Source organism: Drosophila bipectinata, chromosome 2R (assembly GCF_030179905.1).
Source record: "Drosophila bipectinata strain 14024-0381.07 chromosome 2R, DbipHiC1v2, whole genome shotgun sequence".
NCBI classification, from domain to species: Eukaryota; Metazoa; Arthropoda; class Insecta; order Diptera; family Drosophilidae; genus Drosophila; species Drosophila bipectinata.
This window is the reverse complement of record NC_091737.1, coordinates 23,215,763-23,231,681: the sequence shown is the minus strand read 5'-3', so window position 1 is coordinate 23,231,681 and position 15,919 is coordinate 23,215,763. Positions and strand designations below refer to the sequence as shown.

At 39.9% G+C, this 15,919-nt stretch overlaps 2 protein-coding genes across 5 annotated transcripts; both read left to right on the top strand.

Moving 5' to 3' along the window:
• The first annotated feature begins 3,911 nt into the window (after positions 1–3,911).
• On the top strand, positions 3,912–10,985 carry ana (anachronism). Of its 2 annotated transcripts, none has more exons than XM_043210967.2 (5): positions 3,912–4,463; positions 7,977–8,344; positions 8,461–8,714; positions 9,600–9,672; positions 10,037–10,184. In XM_043210967.2, the coding sequence occupies exons 1-5, from the start codon at positions 4,171–4,173 to the stop codon at positions 10,048–10,050; spliced, it is 1,002 nt and encodes a 333-aa protein (XP_043066902.1). In that variant the 5' UTR covers positions 3,912–4,170; the 3' UTR covers positions 10,051–10,184. The 2 variants fall into 2 exon arrangements, with proteins under 2 accessions (XP_043066902.1, XP_017093343.2); XM_017237854.3 differs by having other exon boundaries at positions 3,913–4,463; positions 8,461–8,718; positions 10,037–10,985.
• On the top strand, positions 10,518–15,886 carry CNT2 (Concentrative nucleoside transporter 2). Of its 3 annotated transcripts, none has more exons than XM_070279008.1 (8): positions 10,518–10,903; positions 13,331–13,384; positions 13,444–13,639; positions 13,699–13,906; positions 14,278–15,042; positions 15,106–15,433; positions 15,497–15,677; positions 15,746–15,886. In XM_070279008.1, exons 1-8 carry the CDS (start codon positions 10,874–10,876, stop codon positions 15,829–15,831), a joined length of 1,848 nt encoding a protein of 615 aa, XP_070135109.1. In that variant the 5' UTR covers positions 10,518–10,873; the 3' UTR covers positions 15,832–15,886. The 3 variants fall into 3 exon arrangements, with proteins under 3 accessions (XP_070135109.1, XP_017093822.2, XP_070135110.1); XM_017238333.3 differs by lacking the exon at positions 10,518–10,903 and adding an exon at positions 12,389–12,591; XM_070279009.1 differs by lacking the exon at positions 10,518–10,903 and adding an exon at positions 13,222–13,240.
• The last annotated feature ends 33 nt before the right edge of the window (positions 15,887–15,919 follow it).

Genomic DNA, 15,919 nt, shown 5'->3' with positions numbered 1-15,919 from the left:
AGAATTACGAGGAGGCTCCCATGATATATTTAACTAACCCGAAATAAAAATACCCTTTAAAATTCCCCAAAATTACAATAAAAATTATCAATAAATCCTTTCTATTGGTTATATAGTGGTTATAGTTTATAATCAAGTTATAGTTAATCTTAAATTTATTTCAAAACCTATACAAACTTCACCAGAAGCTAGGGTATTCGTATGCCTTGTGGCAGAAAATACTGAAAACACCAACGTGCCACAGCAGTAGAGGCGTCTGCAAATCAACGGTAGCATCGGCCCGGCGGGCAGACAACAACACAATAACAAATTGGCTTCTGGTCTTTGCATTCCACATGCAATCTGAGACAACAATCACGACAACTGCATTCGGTGCAGCACTGGCACCAGTCGCCATCGCCATCGCCATCACCATAGCCATAGCCATCTCCTCCAGAATGGCCAGGAGCACCGACATGGTAACACCCTCGGTGTCTGAGCAACCGATAACCGGCCAAATATTCAAGCCTGTCTATATGCATATGGACTGGGTCTGTCTGGGCAGAGTCTGGGACACGGATGGATGTCTGGTTCGTGTATTTTGAATACATAGACTGCCACCAGACCCCAGGCAGTCAGGTCTTACCGAATGTTCTCAGATCTTGTATTATTGCTGTGGTGGTTTGGTTACACCCCATCTTACCACTTGGAAGAATGTAAAAGTAATTACCTTAATGACGTGTTGATGGTTAAATATTTTCCGCTCTATGGTTGAATAATAAATTTTCAAGAAAATTCATGTAAGAAGTAAGCTGAAATGTTTCTTTCTATCAAGACATATAATTGTAGTTCCAAAGCAGATCGTAAGGCTCTATATTATCGGCATACCATGACCGATAAGAAGTTCTCAAAAAACAAACTAAAAATCGGCAGAAATAAAACGATATGATAAGCCATTATTAACGTAGTAAGAATTCCAACTATGGTTCATTTAAGAGTTCTTAACTGGGCCAACAAGGTAATTAATTAATTAGGCGTTAAGACCTTAAAATAGAATAGAAAACAAGGTGAAGGGATCACCTTTAAAAATTTTGGCAAGAACTATTAAGTAATAAACTTCTTCAACTATCAAGGTATGGTGGTAAAAATCTTTTTATCAGTTTCGATGGGGCGCCATTAAGGTTCGATAGTGTTGATGGGATAATTATAGATTCCCTCCACTTTAACACCTTAAACCACCCAGCTCTTACTTGGCCCACACCTGCTGATTTCACTCGAAAAACAATCAGGGCCTGTAATCTGTAGAACAAATGTTTTCTTACTAGAACTTGGTGGTGCGAGCAGGTGGTGCTGGTGGCCATTTCTAGTGTTTTGATAGTAATGGATGGTGGTGGCTACCGGTCTTTTTTAATGCTTCACACGAGCCTCCCACATCCAGCTGGCTGAATTGTTGCTCATTGGCGGCAATTGCCTCCGCCGGCCACCGTTTAAAATTTAGCCACACAAATGGGCACGAGCGTGAGGCATATTTGGGATTTGTCAGAAAATTGCTTTCAGAAATAACCACGAACAAATGCCAATCAAAAAGTATGTTTTACTTGCTACCCGGCTTCAATGTCTCGTTTAGTTTTCCCCCCAAGATCAAAGAAAACAAGAACTATCTGGATCCTACATTTAGAATTCAGCCAATTGTACGATGGGTGGACGGTAGACACAGGAATGGGGTACACAGCCTTGAAAAGTTAATGAAAAAACAAAAAAACCGACTGAAACCGACTCTTGACTCATTTCGCATTCCAATTGTTTAAAGGTATCTCTATCCCGACAGTCTATATGTCTGCATCTACTGCCTGGCTGTTTATTTTCGTGCACGCTCACATTGTCCACAAAGTGGGACAAATTCTATGCGAATGCTTAAATAAACAAACATTATTATATAAACTTCTCTTCAACAGCCACTGATTGCTATATCTTTTTTTTATTTTGTTGTCATTTTTTTTTCTCCTGGCCAGCCATTTGATACGATTGCAATTTTACATAACAGTCGCCGTCTGGAGAACCCGTCCTCCTGTCCCCAGAAGCCCCCCAATTCTCCTCTATTCATAGCTTAAACGGTGTGTAGACATGTATGATATGATGCGAGTATATCAGATGAATGGACAGACTGAGAAATCCAGACTTTATAAAGTGCTGCGAATTATACAATCATTTTAAAATTCAATTTTTGTCCAGACGAAAGAAACATGGATCGTTCTGATGGGAATGATGCTGATGATGCTGAGTTCTGATGCTGAGGCGGCGATGATGATGATGATGATGATGATGTTTAGATGCTGCAACAACAACAAAAGCAAATAAACAAATAAATCAGAAACGTCCTTGAAGTCTGGCTCTTTGGATTTCCGTATGCGGATGGAATGAATAATACGTTTGAATAGCGCCACAACTTCTTAGTATTCGAAACACACCCAGAGGAAAGGCTATCCAGCTGTAGATGAAAATCCTCAAGGATACAACTGCCGGCTTTCTGGGGTTAAGGTTGTAGCATTAGCCAGGCAGTACCAGGCACCACCATACGCACCACCTCTAATAGGATATATCCGCCCAATTCACCTTCCAATTGATGAACTACGCACTTTTTCTGGCCTATCTTGTTGTCAGTTTGATTAATCCGCACGCACAAATCCCAGGCGTCAACTGAAAGTCAAAAGATCAAGCAATTCGGATTGTACCCAACCAGAATAAGAAATAAAGAACAACTTGTTCTGATAACACACATAACTTGAGAATCAAAACAATTTGATTAAGTCATACTACTATTATAATTGTGCGACACAAAATCACTCCAAATTAATCTAATCACCCACGCACTAAATGAGAACTACCGGGCAATAGTAGTATTTCGGAGCATTCAGCTCCTTTCTAGGTCCAGTTAGGTGCAAATTAATTCAAGGCATTGGCTGAAGTAGTGTTTGAAGTACTAACTTAACTGATAGACAGGCATTTTGTATCAGATTGTGTCAGTAGTTTGGAAAATCGGTAACAAACATAGCACCATATGTGCACTTCTGGGCCGGAACAGTTACCATAGGACCAGATATATCGCTTTTCGCACCCGCCCCATAGTCGATAGGCCGCATCACGAGCCACCGATTTGCAGATAAAGATACTTCCAACCACGCACCCACACTCAAGCACTCACACAATCGCACCAGTTGTATCTGTGTGTCACGCATATTCATGGGGCAACAACAGAAAGCCTTCTGCTGCGCCGGCAGATCCTCAAGCGACGTTGATTGGTCGGCGACGCCAGTGCCGAACACCAGCCGAACTATCAGCCGAAGTGCATAAGCGGTACACTGAAAACAATTCAATAAGATAAAGACTTTAACTTTTAATCTTTTTTATTAAAAATTATATAAGTAAAAGAGAATGTGTAGTTTAATGACAAAATTTAACAAAAATTAATATGAAGCTTTAAAATAAAAAGATTCTATTGAAAAATAATTGCGTTTTTGTTAGGAATTTTTATAAATTATTATAAGATTGCTTTAATAAAGAACCATGAAGGTAAGAATTATAAAATTAAAAGAAGAAACTCCATAAACAATAGTGTTAAGTAAGAAATTATTGAATAGGTTTTATTTTAAGAAAATATAGAAACTATTTAAGCTCACTATAGATATGCACTTTGTCTCAATTATTTTAATAAATTAAAAAAAAATATATATATATTGGAAATATTATAATTTTCAAATGCCTTTTTAGGCCCACAAGACAAGAGCATTTATCCAACTCCACTACAATTTCTTTCAGTGTTCGCAGCAACGCAGCATTTACGACCATAACAAAGTAGATATGCCCGGCCACAACCAAATTTTTTCTTATTTAAGACTAAAAAACTGACTCGCGCAAATCACTTCAGACTTGGTTCTTAAAGCGAACACGTCGATAGCAAAATACCAGCACCAGAAAAAGAGCCAACACCAAAATCCCAACAAAATTAAATTCTTCGAAAAATTCTAAAAAAAAGCCAATAAAATATTAAAAATTTGTGAAAAAGAGGATGATAAAATATGTGAAATAGTTACAAAAGACTCGATCTGATTTACTGAAGTACTAAAGAAACACTTATTCAAACAACTAGACACTATCTTTGTGAAAATAAAGCTTAATTAATTTAATTAAAAAATGGCTAATGTGGGTTGCGAAAAACGCGGAAGGAGCCGGAGTCGTGATCTAATTTTGGTCATGTTTCTGGTATTGCTCACTGCCGAACAATCCCAGGCATTGCCTTTCAATCCCTCCTTCATGGAGGGGGTACAGTCGGAGGTGGTGAATCCCTTTAACAGGACCATCCTCAGTCGCTTCAACCTGACCGAGGAGCAGATACAACGCATCCAGAACCGAAGCAATCCCAATATGAGGGACGAGGCCTCCCAGTCATCCAATCAGCTGTATCTGCAGCAAGTCGCCACCCAAAGGTAAGAAATACTTTTCAAAACAATTGCAGAACGACTGTCAATCACTGTGCGGCCGTTCTCTAATAATAGCCACCAGTTTCTCTAAATATAAGTATCTTTAAAATAAATAAGTGAAACGATTCTCGGCGCAAGTTAATGACCAGCAAAAAATATTTCGAAAAAAAGAAGAAATACCATCCAAAAAAAGGCTTTCAAAATTGTATACAAAATGTGATGAAAATGCATTTGTCTGGATGTGTAAACACACAATGTTCTACTGCCAAATATTTTCAAATTGTTAATTGCGTGATTTGTCCAGAAACACTCGTTTTCCCCAACTCAAGGCTAAAAACATTTTTGCATCTCGTAAATGTGGCCAAGCACCCCTACTAATATATAGACCAGTACTTCCACGAACAGGAATATATATTTATAAGGTACATTGTACGAAGTACATGCTGTGCTTCAGTTCATCTCCAACACGATTTTCCCATATTCCAACCGTTTCCGCGAATAAATAAAATAAATATATATCTTTAAAGGAAATTAATAGCCTTTTATCGACACGTGCCCTCACAAAGTTTAATTACATATATATTTATTTAGTAAACGATTCAATGATTCGGAAATGTTCTCCAAAAAAAAGTCGTAAAATCGAATGCAATAACCACTAGACTGTAATTTAATTGATTTTTCATTGAAAAGTGTGCCAGCAAATGCGTCTTTTCCAAAAGATAGATAAGTGGGTCATTAAATATTTATTTTGAAATACATTTTGGAAGTCCTTTTTTATTGACTTCCTCTCGGGCACCATTTAAATCAATTAAATGCAAATCTGATGGGTCCAAGTGAGAATCTACTATCGTGTAGTCCTACTTCCATCAATGGTATCTCTTGTATCCATCAGATACAGTAGCTCAATGCAATGAAAGAAGCACACTGGCACTCACACATCTGCAGACTGCATCGAAATCTGTCGACGGCGGCGACCTCTGTATCTGTATATCTTTGTCGGTGAGCCCGCGGGTGTCTGGCATATGTCTGGGAGCAGTCTGGGCCATGTCTAGCTTACTGGCTCTGACTCCGGCACCGTCTCCGTCTCTGTGTCCGTCTCCGTCTCCGTCTCCGTCTACGTCTCCGGCTCCGTGTCCGGTAATGAACTTTTTGTAGGTCGTTGCTATGCGAGACGACAAACGGGCACATAGTAGTGGCTCTTATATGCACTCGTGCATTTGTGGGGGCCAACAGCTGATATCTAAATTGTTTCATCTTGTTTGATTGCTTTGGCAGAGTTCCGCACAGACGGTACAAATACTACAGAAACAAAAACCAAATAAACAAAAAAATTATGACGTATGAACAATATCGGCACAGTAGATATGTCTGCCCCCCCACAACTTGCAATGCAATGCAAACAGTTTTAGATTGTAGGCGTGTGCATTTTGCGGCTATTACACTGAAATTTTATTTATAACTTTGGATTTTTTCATAGGGTTCTATTCAAGGAACTGTCAGGCATTATCTATTTTCTTTCTAGAAATATAAATGCCTCAGGATATCCTTTTTTTCGGTCCTTTTTCTCAGTGTATGCGAAAGTCTGAATGACTTACTGACTGCCGGCTGTTGGCAGTTCGCTGTTGGTTGCATGATAATGAAGTGCAGCCGGCGAGACACTGTCTAGCCACTGTTGTTGCTGTTGCATTTGCTACTTTGCCATTGCTGCTGGTGCTGCTGCGGCCAAAGGCAACGGACTGCAATGCAAAACCGCAGACGTAGACACAGAGGCGATGCATTCAGTGATGTGTCTGCCCCAGAGCCTTAGCTCCAGCCTCTGTCAAATGGAGGCCAATGCAAATTTGGAGACGGTCCCCTCCCCCTAGAGACATCCAAGACCAAGGCACCTGTATCTTTTTTTTTTTTTTGGCCTAAACCTCTACCTTTGCGCATGCCCAGATGGCTGGGATGACTGAATGGCGTGACTCACGCATGTACAGTATTGGCAGCATCACAGTAGCTCCTCTAGGCCGGCAGACAAGCCAGCCAGCAAACAAGAAGGCGGACAGACGGACAAGCGGACAGAATACGTCTAGACGGTGGCCAGACAGACGGCCCGTCCCGGCCCAACTCAACAAGTTTTCAAGTTCATGCCACAGAGCGAAACTCCAGACGACTTCGCACTATGGCTATGGCATTCCCGTGGCCAGGCCAGACCAGACCAGGCCAGACAGATTCGATACGATTCGATGCGATCGGAACGTAAACATAAACATAAACAAGAACGATAATAAGCCAAAGGCGTTTCGACTCGGCTCTCCTCGACTTGGTTCAGTTTCAGTTCAATTTCAGACCGCAGACAGACTGCGACCGATCGACCGTGTTTCATAATTATTTCGGCTAGACAAATTGCGCCGTGGGCAACTCTCCAACATCCGAAACAATTAATCAGTTATTTTCTCAATCATTTTGTGCATTTCATGTAAAGTCAAAAAAACCAAAGCAAAAAAAAGGCAACAAAACCTTCAATTACTGATCCAGACATACGAAATATAATCGTACAATTGTCCAATTTCGAGAGGAATGAATGTGGCCAGATTAGATCATAGCTGAATATCTATTGTTGTCCGGTTGCTCGTGATAAAAGTACTCATAAAAAATCACGATGGTTATCCTCCTACCGACATACTTTCCGGCAAAGACCTGACCCCATCTGAGTCCGCAATCACATGCCTGGCGAGCGAATCATGTGAAGCCATTTAATCATCCTTTATGTCTCGGACCTGTCCCATTTAATTTATGTAGTGCCTTTAAAATAGTCAAGTCACTATCAATGTTTTTGATTTGCTGATAAGTCGATTAGTTCAGAACCTATTTGAATAGTATGAAATAGTTTTAATTTGGCCATGAGTTCTAGGGAACTCTCCAAAATATGTGAAGAACTCTCAAAAGCAAAGATTACAAGCCCCAAAGTACAGAGTTATTTTTAAAACTTTTAATGATAATAGTTCGCACGTTCTAATCATTTTAATACAATCTAATAATACTATTATAATCAAACAGTGCAGTGAACCCCAACTACATAACCACGTCACATATCACCAGCTACTTCAAGATATGATTGTATTTAATGGAAAAAATGTTTACTCATTTGGGGGGGTTTCTAGTAAGTAGTTCGGCGGAAAGAGGGGGAATAGTTTACGAGAGCTGTCTAGCTAAATTGAATCAAAAGTTCTAAATTCTTGCCAAACGGAAACGAGCACGTTTTATCCAACACCCACAGACCCTCTCAGACCTCTCGTACCTCCCAGTCCTCTCGGGCGGTTCCATTGTGGCTGTCTGTAACTATGACCGCTCTCAAATGTCAATTAAGTGGGCCTTACATAAACACTTGAACCAAATTTGTTGGACGGGAATGCTTGGGCATACAAATGGCAGTGTGATGATATATGAAATCATTCTAGTCTACAGGAATTAAGATTCACAAAAACGAGAAAACAACTATATTTCTACAGAAAACTTTCATATATTTATTCACAGATTAAATGAGATTATCAAGCGTGTCCAGAAGGCCATCACAAATGACCCGAACAGTAGCACCACCAAGGAGAAGGCTGGCTTCCCCATCTGCAATGCAGAGACAACCATTCCAGAGGAATGGCAGCTGGGCACCAATGTCACTCTTAAGTTCGCCAACAGTGTGTTTGTCCACAATGATGACCGTCTTACCAGCGCTGTGCTTCGCCTCTACAAGACCTATCCTGGCCATAATCCTCAGGATCAGGTCCCAGTTCCGACAGAGCCTACTGAAAGGACCTCCTCTCAATGCCCGGATCAGCCTCAAGCGGGTCCCCAAATTCGAGTCACCGTATCCATCGTCCATCAGCAAAAGAAGAATCGTAAATTAGGTAAGGAGAATATATAAGTAAATATTTCAATAATTTTAAAACCATTTAAAGAATTAAAAACTCAGTTTATTAATCTTTTAATAATCAAAACAATAAACCTTCTTTTTCTTCCACAGAACGTAAGAAGCGCACTTGCAACACCACCATGTTGAGCAGCGCCATGACCGGCTGGGTGGAGATCGATGTCAAGTGTGCCCTCGCCTACTGGGAGCAGCAAATGCGTCAGGAGGAGCAGCAGCAGCAACGTCACTCGCAACAACAGCAGCAACTGGCTGCCAGTGTGGTGGGCATGCTGATGATTGAGGTGCATGACGACGAGGAGAATCCTTTGAGGCCAGGACTCTACTTTGCGCCACCCACCTGCGATCAGGCAGGTAAGCGTGTTGTTTGCCAAGCTTAACTAACGGCCAGGATAAGAATGGAGAAACGATGTCATTCCACATCGTGGATGTCTCCAATCATCAGTCACATATATCTCTTTCATAAACAATCTCTCCTGGTAGCGACAGGCCCCTTTTCCATCCACGTTGCAGTTTCAATTGATTTACGATACCAACACAAAAAAAAAACAAATAAAAGGTCATTAGTCAGGCGATTTTGGGGGCCGGACTGCAGACTGCAAAACTGACCAAAAAAGACCAGACACGACAGCGTAAATTGAGCTGAGCTCGAAGAAAAAAGTCCGAATTCGAATATCAGAATACGTAATCCAAAGCAACAACAAAATACCTGGTCGTCTGATTGTCGAGCCAAGTCAGCAAATGTTATGCTTAAATGTAAAATTTGATTCGCGCACGTTTTTTCGTACCAATAACAAAATCTTACGAGATTCTCAGAGTGTTTCTTCCGTCCGAGACATACTATGTATATATTTGAATTTCATGAGGGATCTAGAAAGCTAAAAGTAGAGCGGAAGTAACGAAAGTACACAGATTTCTTTGAGATTCATTAATGTTTGTTGTCGAAGTTATTGCCCTGGATTGGTAAGATACAAAGAACTCGCCGTTGCAGATACTAATCTAAAATTTAGAAAAAATATTGCTCATACGCACCGTTGTGCGTGGTTTTCTGCTCGGCTTTCTATGTTGTTTAGTTTTGATGTGTGTTGCAATTTTTGCTGCGTGTCGCTGTTTCTGCTATTTTGCATGATCTTCCTCATTTGCGCCATTTCCTTATTGCATTTGCATGACTTGTAAATATTTTAAAAATATTAAAAATATATTCTAATCTTTTGCTGGCAATTTTTATTTCACAGAGATTGCAGTCCCTTGGAGCGCATACGGAACAGAATCGCTTAAGCCTGATCTGGAGAGTTGGACAGTGCCAAGGTATTATTTTCTCCTTAAATCTAAAATTAAAATAACGATAATAAAAATTCGCATATGAAATTTTAAAAAAATTTAAAAGAACTTAAAAGGTTGTGAACCTTGCTAAAATTTACTTTACCACCAAAACCTTTTTGACCGTGTAGTATACATGTAAAAACTATGTATGTAAAATACATTATTTTTATACTCTTGCAGAGGGTATTTTAATTTTGGTAATGTTTCTCCGACCATAAGTATATATCGGTTTCAAGTTTTAAAAAAATTAAACTATGGGCTTATAATATTTATATTATAAGAAATTATTTTGTTAATCAAACTCCGTTGGCTAACTATATCCAACTATTTTGTCTTCTTTCTTCAACAGAAACCCAAGGTTAGACGTTTTCTTCCATACCATCCCATCATTCAACAGTGGAGTCAAAACCATTTACATTTCCCCGAAAATCAAATCTTATGGCATGGAAACTACCACATCTGGATCGCCCGCAATCGACAACCAGCTGGATGGAGTCGGCGAGAAGGAGAGCCAGGAGCGAGAGCACCGACGACATCACCTGTCGGAGTCTAGCTCTGGCTCGGATTCGGAGTCGAGTCAAGTGGAGACCGGGATCGGGGCTGAGGAGCTTTTTTCCTCGGCGAGCAACAGCGAACAGATGGAACCGATCTCCAATCACCACCGGCAACGCTCCGGCCAGCACCACCATCACCATCACCACCACCATCATACGCACCAGCTCCAGCAGCACCACCACTATCAGCGCCACCACCACAAGCACCACAAGATGACCCACAAGCCGGAGTAGAACCATGTTCCAGGATCCTTTCATAAAAACACACATTCATATAAACAAAAAAACATTTCTCACCCTCACTCATGCTGGTCTTAAATTTAATTTTTTGTTTTTATTTTTAACATTAGGGCCAGTTGACTTAATTAGTTTTTAGTTCATCGGTTTCTTTTATCGCGTAACCTTATTTATAAAATTCGTTCGTAAGCTAAGCAAAATTTCCATCGAAATTTGTCGTTTATTTTTAGAAACTTTCGTATATTAGAAGCCTGTGATTTAGATGTGGTTGAATTTGCCATTCTTTGTTTATCATTTATTATACAAAATTATCCAGAAAACACAAAAAAAAAGAATTATTGAAAAACTATAAGAAAATTTTATATACGAATTTAAAAAAAAAACGCATAATAAGTATGAATAACCAAGTGGCCTTGGGCCAGATGGTAAATCAAATATTAATCAATGCCTTATCGAAACATTACAATCCCAGACTTCAGCACAATCCACTCAAAAGCAAAAACCCAAGGGCGATCCAAATCAGAAAAAAATTTATTTTTTGGATGCCTTTGCGAAACGATTATCGTCCCGAAGTAGCTGAAATAAATTTACACTTGTGTTATATGAGTAAGTCAATAGGTTAAAAGTGCCTTCCTGTAGGAAACAGAGCCTCGGTAACAGCTCTGAATCTCAATCTTTTGTAATCCTTTTGTAGTCCGAAATTAGTGTTTTGTTTTAAGATTTTATAAGAACCCATTGAAGTAACACATTTTCATGAAGTCTAACAGCTATCTATGCATAATAATCCACCTCCATACCATCCAAACTAAGTGCATTTGTAAATCGATTACAAATATGAGTTAAACCTAAAACACATATATAAATAAAAGCAAGTCGCAAACATGTATAGTTGCGAGTTAATTAAGAATTAATCTGACTGCTGGGCTTATTGGGTTTATTATCCTCACGCGGATCAAATCTACGATAAGATATGTACCGTGCGCCTTTACTTGAACGATTAGAATTGGTTCTAACTCAACGCATGGGTATTTATGGACTTTAGCTGCTTGACCAATCAATGGTGACTTATCGCTGATAGACCACCAGTTAACAAACCTCACAACTCTTTCAATGGGAGGGTGTACGAGCCCATGTTGCTACCGGCCCACCCACCCTTTGGTACTGCCCATATCTCCATCTCTATCGCAATCAGATTCCTCAAACGTCACTGTTATCAGCAATCTGTGGGAAGTTATATGGCCTACTTGAACATTATCTCGCTCAAATATCGGAATACTCGTAGAATGTTCTGCGAGCAGCATTCGTTTTTCTACAAGCAGCTGATAAAACATTAATTTGTCATTCAAATTGCCCATCGGAGGCCACTCGACTGGGCATTACTGTTTCTTCGGTATGCATGTTAAACCTTATTAGATTTCACAACTGGCTCGTAATCCGCAATTTTTCTAGAAGGGGTATAGATTTAAAAGGGCCTAAGAAATATATAATATTTCGGAAGTCGAAACACAAATAAAAATTTATAGGCATACGTAAATGGAAACCCCATTGATAAACTACGAGAAACTTGAATCATTTCCAACGAATGAGTACCCCTTGATCACATTAAGTAAGAAAATAAATATTTAAATTGCAAATATTTTGTAATACACGAGATTATCCATATTCCTTATCTCAGTACCTTTATATATATTTAAATTTCTTAAGAATTCTATGGAATGTTCTCTGAAGATCATCCCAAGCTTCAAACGGATAGGCCTATTTCGCCAAATTTCGTTTTTAATTGATTGTAAAGTGGCTAACACACTTACTCGTATAAATCAACGATAATCAGAATTTCAAACCTGATACACCCCTTATCAGTTACCGAGTATTTGGGCTCGATTTAAGTATAAACGCCCTGACAAACTTTTGGTTGTTCAGTCTTGACGCGACTTTCAACCGACTACGATGGTGGCGGAGAGCAGTTAGCCAGCTTTTTTTATTAACGCGCTAACCAGATGCACTAATCACTCATTAGTATTCGGCCTGAGAGCGACGACTTTGAAAACACGTTTTGAGGCACAACAATTCGATAGTACTCATTAAAAAACGACACAAAAACAAATATTAAAAGGTGAATTAACTGGCAATGCACGCAATCAAGGGAACATAATAATTCTGGCACTATTCATTAACAAAATGATTTATATTCGAGTGATACAAAGAGAAAAGCCCCTCACAGCTTTAGGCTGTAATTCTGACAGTGAATAAAAACAATAATAAGTGCTTTTGTGAATGATTACTCTAGTTTATAACTCTGTATATAGCGGGATATATAGGTGAAGCTACAATAAATTAGAGTGCGATTAGCTTTCACGAGTTACGCCATTCAGATAGTGCTATCAACATTTATTGGGTTTTTGCCCCCAAGGCAAAATCCTATTCCTAACAAGGAAATATTTCAAGGAATTTAATTTACAGCCCAATCCAGTAAGCGGCTTATCTGCTGGCAGTGCCTAAAGCTTTACTTTTCGAACTACAAATTGCCGGAAATTCTAAAGTGTCGATCCACGTGCTTGTTAACAAGAAATGCCATTGACACCGCAAAACATAAGCCAAGTGCAAAAATCAAGTGCCGTCCCACGTGCGTTTTTTTCTACAAAAATCCAACCTGCCTTATCGCCAGTTTTTTTACTTTTTAAAGTGGCCACAAATCTTCAATCTATTCGCACTTTGATTTGGATGGCGAATAGAAAGCTATGCTTTGCCAATGGACTTGAGTTGTCGGCACACTCCACTCTTAAAATAATTTTATATAGATTATTTCAGATTACGGACAAGAAGATTATTGAACGAGTATTTTTTCGTTTCAGATGACAGATACCACTTCTAAAGGTGCCCTTAACAACGGCTACGAAATGGATCATGTAAGCATTATATTATATTCAAGAGGTGGCCTATTAGTTATTCTCTCTCGATTTCTTAGAAGGAACTTAGCATACCAGACATTGAGGAGTTTAAGGAGCTCCCACCCATCGACAGCAATGAAAGTGTCACAAAAAAAACCTATTGGGACTCGAATCCAAAAGTTGTTCGCATTGTAAAGATCTTGCTATATGTTGCTCTGCATCTTGTGGTTGTCGGCTACTTTTCCTATGCCACTTACCATTATAATGATATAAGTAAGTATTATTAAATAATATCTATGACTCTATTTTATTTGATTATTTCCTTTTTTTAGCTAACTACGAATGCACCTGGAGTGGGAGCACCAATCCCCTCTGTGGCATCAACTTTTGCAGTGGATATGGAATGCTAGTCCTTCTCCTGGGATTCATCTACTTGGGTCTCTTTTACTATTACATATTTAAGGACACTGTTGGAGTCTATCTGTACAGACATTTTTTGGGACCTTTATCCAAGAAATGGCACAGCTTTAGCAGAACCCGGTGAGCCTCTTACAAGATAATACAAAATTTTACTCGATTCTGAGACAACATGTCGTATGAGCAATAAATTGTTCATGCCCATCAAGGCTAGAAATAAATTTAAAAATATCAAATATTTAAGTTTGGTATTTTAAAGTTACTGTTTAAAAACAATTTTCTTTATGGCAGCTTTAGATTGTAGGTGTCACGTAAAAATGCCACGTTTATGAATCATTTTTCAAAAGTTACTTGAAGAAACTTTTCCATAACTTTTTAACTACAAAAACCAAATAAAAATATTTATGACTTTTAAGTAAACAAAATTAAATAATACATCAACCAAACAACTTTTAAGACATTTAGTTTAAATATAATTTTTAATTATTTTTCAGAATTGTGTCACTTGCTTCCATTGTCCTTCTTCTAGTCCTGTTGGGCATTTTCCTCTTCTTTGAGACTAAAGATGAGCCTCAGAAGCTGGTATCATTGGTAGCACCCTGCTTCTTCATCCTGTGCGGATACGTTTTCTCCACCAAGCGAGCGGCCATTAAATGGCGCGTGGTCATCACCGGAATCACTTCCCAGTTCCTGCTCGGCATCATCTGCATCCGCTGGGAGGTGGGACGCAAAATCTTCGAGTGCCTGGGCAACAAGGTGGCCACTTTTCTGGGCTACGGCACTGATGGAGCCCTCTTCGTGTTTGGCAACTTTCTGGTGGAGAACGATGTCTTCGCCTTCGCCATCCTGCCAGTGATTTTCTTCTTCAGCTTCTTTATCTCCATCCTGTACTACCTGGGTGCGATGCAATGGGTGGTGATCAAATTGGGCTGGATCCTGCAGTCAATTTTGGGCACCACCGTCTGCGAGAGCGTGACGGCGGCCGCCAACATCTTCCTGGGCATGTCCGAGAGTCCACTGCTCATCCGTCCGTACATCAACAAGCTGACCAAGAGTGAGATCCACAGCATCATGGTGTCTGGCTTTGCCACGGTTTCCGGCACTGTTCTGGCTGCCTACCTCTCCTTCGGCGCCTCGGCCGCCCATCTGATCACCTCCTCGGTGATGGCAGCTCCCGCCACCCTGGCAATTTCCAAGCTCTACATGCCGGAGACGGAGGAGAGCCAAACCACCTCAGACTCAATAGAATTGGAGAAATCGTAAGTTATTTAACAAGCATAGTGGCAGAAAAATATTTTTAACGAAGATATTTTGGGTTCCAGACAAGATTCCTCATTATTGGACGCCGCATCCAGTGGAGCAAGCAATGCCGTGCCCATCGTCCTGGGCATCATCGCCAACATTGTGGCCTTTGTAGCCTTTGTTGCCTTCCTGAACGGCCTGGTCAGCTGGTTGGGGTATTTGGTGGGCGTCGATGACATCGACTTTGAATGGATATTCTCCAAGCTATTTATCCCACTCGTCTGGGCAATGGGCGTGCCCAAGGAGGACTGCAACATAATTGCTAAGGTCGTGGCCACCAAGACCATAATCAACGAGTTCGTTGCCTATGAACGTCTGGGACAGTACATAGAAAGTGGCGAAATTACAGTGAGTGTTGAATGAGGAAATATAATCATAAAAAACTAATCTAAAGTACATTAATTATTTCAGGCCCGCAGTGCTGGAATCGCTACCTTTGCCATTTGCGGCTTTGCCAATCCCAGTTCCTTGGGTATCCTGATAGGATCCTTGAGCGCCATGGCGCCACATCGTCGTTCCACGATCACAGCCGTGGCCTTCCGAGCCTTTGTGGTCGGCAGTATTGTCTGCTTTGTGTCTGCCAGTTTTGCAGGTAAAATAAGACATAAAATAAATCATATTTTAATGTATTTATATATAAAAATTTATCACAACTTTTAGGTATTCTCCTGCAAGAAGACGATGAAAGAACCAGCTACAATGTGATTATGGAGAAATTGGGACGAAGAAATGTTACAAAGTTTTAGATCCTATTAATTAAGTGATCTTGTTAAGCAGACTAATAAATTTATTATTTATTTATTCATGGCATGTATTAGTTTGGTTTCACAAAAT

Excerpts from the sequence above, each read along its gene's own strand:
- ana (XM_017237854.3), top strand. The coding sequence starts at position 4,171 with ATGGCTAATGTGGGTTGCGAAAAACGCGGAAGGAGCCGGAGTCGTGAT. Across the intron at positions 4,464-7,976 it reads CAGCAAGTCGCCACCCAAAG|ATTAAATGAGATTATCAAGC; the intron begins GTAAGAAATACT and ends ATTTATTCACAG. Across the intron at positions 8,719-9,599 it reads ACCCACCTGCGATCAGGCAG|AGATTGCAGTCCCTTGGAGC; the intron begins GTAAGCGTGTTG and ends TTTATTTCACAG.
- CNT2 (XM_070279008.1), top strand. The coding sequence starts at position 10,874 with ATGAATAACCAAGTGGCCTTGGGCCAGATG. Across the intron at positions 13,907-14,277 it reads CACAGCTTTAGCAGAACCCG|AATTGTGTCACTTGCTTCCA; the intron begins GTGAGCCTCTTA and ends ATTATTTTTCAG. Across the intron at positions 15,434-15,496 it reads TAGAAAGTGGCGAAATTACA|GCCCGCAGTGCTGGAATCGC; the intron begins GTGAGTGTTGAA and ends TAATTATTTCAG.